The sequence below is a fragment of the Ananas comosus genome, unplaced genomic scaffold, assembly GCF_001540865.1.
Source record: "Ananas comosus cultivar F153 unplaced genomic scaffold, ASM154086v1, whole genome shotgun sequence".
NCBI lineage: Eukaryota > Viridiplantae > Streptophyta > Magnoliopsida > Poales > Bromeliaceae > Ananas > Ananas comosus.
The window spans coordinates 8,070-13,115 of NW_017891457.1; the positions used below are offsets into that span (position 1 = coordinate 8,070).

A 5,046-nucleotide genomic window follows, 5' to 3' on the forward strand; every position below is an offset into this window, starting at 1 on the left:
GTCCTATCCTGATATCAGAGCATAGTAAAAGTCACAAAGACTATCAACAAAAGAACGAGAGTGTCCAACCCAAAATATAGGTACAAAAGAAAGTACTAAAACTGCCACATCTGGATCCAAAATATATATACAACACAGGGTATACAAAAAGTCTGTACAATGGTAGTCTCTCTATAAACTGGACATCACCCTCGGCTGTAATCCGAGTAGCAAGGTGATCGACTAGCACGCTCCTAGCAATGTCTAGCTAGACGCGGCTTCCTTGCCATGGTCCCTAGCCTCTCCTGTAGATGGCTCTATAAAAATAACCATAAAAAGGGCGTGAGAACTATTAACAATAGTTCCCAGTGGGTAAGCCGCCAGCCTCGGCGAATTACACCACTAGGCTCATGATGTACTGAAAGTAAGTAAAAGCGATAAGTGCATGATATAGAAATATGCAATGCTAACCAGTAACAGGCATGTATTCAACATGTAAACATGATTTCTGCAGTAGTGGATCAACTGAACAATAGAAGTATCGCAACTACTATAAGCATAAACATAAACATAACCATAGAAGTGTAAGCACTACTGTACACTACAACTGATACTCATTCATTACTATCGTTATCATTTTCACTTTCATTTTCATTCATTAGGACCTACTCAAGGTAGTCCAGCTTGTGCCGCGCCTAATGGCCCCATGGTAGTATACACTCCCCACGGCAATCCACTTCGGCACCCAATCCCGCACGGGCGAGCAACTGTCGCGTAGGCCAACTCCGGAGTGCCGGCTTGTGGGGCGCGACCCTCACAAGCTTGTGCGAATGGGCACAATGGCAATAATCACGATCCATAGCTTAACAGTTTCCAAATATCATATATCAAGTATATAAGTTCTCATTCTCGACCCATAGGTCAGCGTTCAATATAGCAAGCAATGCTAGCGATCACTAGATGAAATATCACATAATAGAGATGCTGATTTGCATGAATCATTGGTATAGTCACGTATCAATATTCATAAGTTATGTTTCTTACTTGACAAATGCATAAGAAAATCGTTTACTAACAAGTGTTAACTTTAATTAGCTTTCAAGGCATAGGAACAGCATGAGTGTTTAAAGTTGCCCGTCAGCACTTAGAACCATCCATATATGAATCATCAGTCTATAGCATCATATAGAACATAGAGGAAATTCACTTGCTCTGGTTAGGTCCGACCCACCTATCACTAAGCTCAAAACAGCCCAAGAGATGCTCCAAATTCAGCTCAAACGATCCCTGGAACTGCTGAAAATAAAACATCAAACCGCGTCGGAACGATTACTTAGTAATCTAATTTCGGCTTCAATGACGCATAATATAAAGTAATAACATAATTCCCTGTTTCGGCTAGCTTAATACCTCAAATTGAGTCTTCAAAAGCTCTCACAAGTCAGCTGAAGTTACTCCCAAAAGTCGGTCACACCCTTGCTGCGAACCACATCAAAACGACTTTAGAATGCTAGTATACTAGCTAAAATGGCCGAATTCTTGTAAAATTAGATTTCTAGCAGAAATTCCTGCTTACTCGGGGTTAGAACACCTTCTAAACCAGTCCCCAAAGTCACCAATTAAGCCCAGTTTAAATCAAAAACCTGCTGCAAACAGCGATTCCAAAATCAGCCTTTAATCGGCGAATTCGCGCCCGAACAATGAAAAAAAGGAGTAGTTTACCTTCTTTGATCAAAAACTTAGTCCCAACTGAGCCAAGCTACAATACCTGACCCTGTTTTAACCATAAAACCTCTTCTCTCTCAGCTGGAGTAACAAACATCCGAAATCAATACTCAAAGCGACGAAAAGAACGTCGATAACAGAAAAAAATTGGGTCGATTACCTTATCGAGCATCCAACCAGGACTCTACTGGTCCAGAGCTGCGAAAAGCACTCCGAAATCCTCCCTCATACTTCCATGTAAACTCTGCGATGCCCACAACCCGCAGAAAACCAACGTCGCGACGAAAACGACCGAAATCGGCGATTTCTTTGTAGAGAGAGAAGGAAATCCTAGAGAGAGAAAAGGAAACCCTCAAACCTCCTTGGTGAGCTCAGAGGTGCTTATCCAGGTTGCAGGGGTCGAGCTGCGGATAAAAGGGATAAGCTTGTTGAGTAAAAAGACCAAAATATCCAAGCTGCCACGCAGCTGCTGCTGCTGCTGCTTGCTGTACCGGTACAGCATTAGGCTTGTACCGGTACACCAATGCAAAAATTGCAGATTTCGCAATTGCAATGCACTTTCTCACTTCTAGCTTTCCAATCACTCTCAAACTTATTTGTAAACATCTTTAAACCCTTTAAAATATGTAGGAAGGTTCCGAACCTCATTCCTCTTACTCGAACTTCCCAATTTGCTAAAGTCTAGTATACTACAACTACCTCAGCAGGATGTTGATGGGGGCAGAAAACTCATACTCACCAATAGAGAAGCATTGCTTAGCTCTTATATTTGCTGTCAAGAAGTTGAGGCATTATATGCTCGAGCACAAAATTTACTTAGTATCAAAAGTCGATCCGCTCAAATTTTTAATGACAAGACCCGTCTTAACTGGAAGGCTAGCGAAATGGACAGTTATCCTTCTAGAATTTGATATCACCTACACGCCACAAAAGGCTGTTAAGGGGCAAGCACTCGCTGATTTTTTAGCAGCACATCCAGTACCTGACGGTTCACCTTTGGTGTGCGATCTACCAGATGAAGAGGTGTTACTTGTTGAGGATGAACAACCATACTGGGGCATGTATTTCGACGGAGCATCTTCTATCCAACCTGCATATAGCCCAAATATTCCGCAAGTAAGGGCAGGCGTCGGTCTGATTTTTGTGACGCCTGAGAAAGGAATCTTGCGGTACTCTCTGGCGCTTTCTGAGCCTCGTACAAATAATGAAGATGAATATGAAGCCTTAATTGCGGGGTTAGAAATAGCCATCTTCATGAATATACAACGGCTACACATCTATGGGGACTCTCAACTGATCATTAATCAAGTGACGGGCGAATATAAAGTCCACAAGCCAGAATTAACCAAATATCAAAAGAGGGCGCAAGAACTCATAAAGGAAATACCAAATGTCACACTAGAAAGGGTCTCCCGAGCTGCAAACGGGAAAGCGGATGCCCTAGCTAGATTGGCTAAAGAGTTAGCTGATCCCAATCTTGACGAAGTCCATGTGACTATCAAAAATAGAAAGATCTTGTCACCTACGAACTTAGATCTCGAAGAAGAATCAAAAGAAATTCAGAAAGCGAATGCGCTAAAAATTGAAGTGGAAGACGATTGGAGGGAGCCTTTCCTTAATTATTTCAAACACAACGAACTTCCTGAAGAAAAGCCAAAACAAGTTCAGTTGAAGAAGAGGGCGATGCGATACGCTTTCGTGAATGATACGCTCTATAGGAGATCTTATGATCAGTTATGGTTGAGATGTATATCACCAGAGGAAATCAAACAGGTTATGCATGAAGTTCATTCGGGTGTATGTGGTGCTCACCAATCTGGTCCCAAGATGCGCCTCAAGATTAAACACTTGGGCTACTATTGGCCCACAATGGTTCAAGATTGTATGGAATACGCTAGGAAATGCCACCAATGCCAAGTCCATAGCGATTTTATTCACCAACATCCGAACCCTCTGCACCCGACAATTGCCTCTTGGCCATTTGATATATGGGGAACAGACGTTATAGGGCCAATTAATCCTCCCTCATCTCGAGGACACAAATTTATTCTCGCAGCGACAGACTACTTCTCTAGATGGGCTGAGGCTATTCCTTTGAGAGAAGCGAAAGCGGATAATGTCATGAGATTTTTTAGGGAAAATATTTTGAACCGCTTCGGGGTTCCTCGTCGAATTATTTCTGATAATGGCTCGGCCTTCAAAAGTTTTAAGGTCAGCAGATTCGCCTCCCACCATAAGATCGACTGGCGATATTCGTCGATTTATAATCCAAGAGCTAATGGTCTGGCCGAAGCTTTCAATAAGACCCTGGTTAAACTTTTGAGAAAAATTATTGGTAAAAATAAGAGGGAATGGCACGACAAGATTTCAGATGCGCTCTGGGCTTACCGAACAACTTTTAAGACTCCTACTCAAGCCACGCCTTATTCTTTGGTCTTCGGAATGGAAGCTATCCTTCCTTTAGAAGTGGAGCTACCATCGCTAAGGATGGCGGTTCAACATGAAATGACAAATGAAGAAAATATCTTCTTGAGACTTGACGAACTGGATTCTCTAGATGAGGTACGGTTGGCTGCGCAACAAAATCTAGAGCTTTATCAGTCTCAAATGTCAAGGGCATACAACAAACTAGCGCGCGTCCGAACATTTCAGGCAGGAGATTTGGTACTAGTTCACCGACGGCCTATAATTATAAACAAACATGCCGGGGGCAAATTCGATCCAAATTAGGAAGGTCCCTATGTTATAGAAAAAGCATACGAGGGATGAGCTTACCAATTAATCGACGCAAAAGGAGAAAGACCAATGCCACCGATCAACGGACGATTTTTGAAGAAATACTATCCATAAATAAAAAAAAAAGAAAAAAAAAAGAAAAAAGAAAAATCTAGAAAGAAAGAAATCCGGCTGTGAATAAATTTCACGGGCAAAAATGGAATCCCCGCTGTGAGAAAACCTGCATTTGGCTCACAGGCAAAAGAGAGGGGAAAGGTTTCTAGCGAAAACCCTCACGGGTGCTGGTTTCCAATAAAACTAACATCCACACCTTTCCCTGCCGACGATGGAATGCTAACTCACCCTTTGGGGTCGGTTATGCGCAGCAATCTCGATATACCGAATTGCTTCCGGAGGCTAAATAAACTCAACAATTTTCTTTGTTTCCCCTCGCCGACGATGGAATGCTAACTAACCCTTGTGGGTCGGTTATGCGCAGCAATCTCGATATACCGAGTTGCTTCCGGAGGCCAAATAAACTCAACAATAGTCTTTGTCTTCCACGTCGACGATGGAATGTTAACTCATTCCTTGGGGTCGGATATGTGCAGCAATCTCGATGTACCA

The 5,046-nt window shown here is 42.5% G+C and overlaps 1 protein-coding gene and 1 long non-coding RNA gene across 2 annotated transcripts; one reads left to right on the plus strand and one right to left on the minus strand.

The window, feature by feature from the left end:
• Positions 1–1,706: 1,706 nt before the first annotated feature.
• On the minus strand, positions 1,707–1,903 carry LOC109704942. The gene is made up of 2 exons (XR_002214544.1): positions 1,865–1,903; positions 1,707–1,785 (listed from the first exon to the last, which is right to left on the minus strand). It is a non-coding gene; the product is annotated as an uncharacterized LOC109704942 (long non-coding RNA).
• A 515-nt stretch (positions 1,904–2,418) lies between these two features.
• On the plus strand, positions 2,419–4,434 carry LOC109704943 (uncharacterized protein K02A2.6-like). Its single transcript, XM_020225707.1, has one exon. It carries the CDS (start codon positions 2,419–2,421, stop codon positions 4,432–4,434), a length of 2,016 nt encoding a protein of 671 aa, XP_020081296.1.
• Positions 4,435–5,046: the final 612 nt, after the last annotated feature.

Bases quoted from the DNA above. Each gene is read 5' to 3' on its own strand.
- LOC109704943 (XM_020225707.1), top strand. From the start codon at position 2,419: ATGGGGGCAGAAAACTCATACTCACCAATAGAGAAGCATTGCTTAGCT.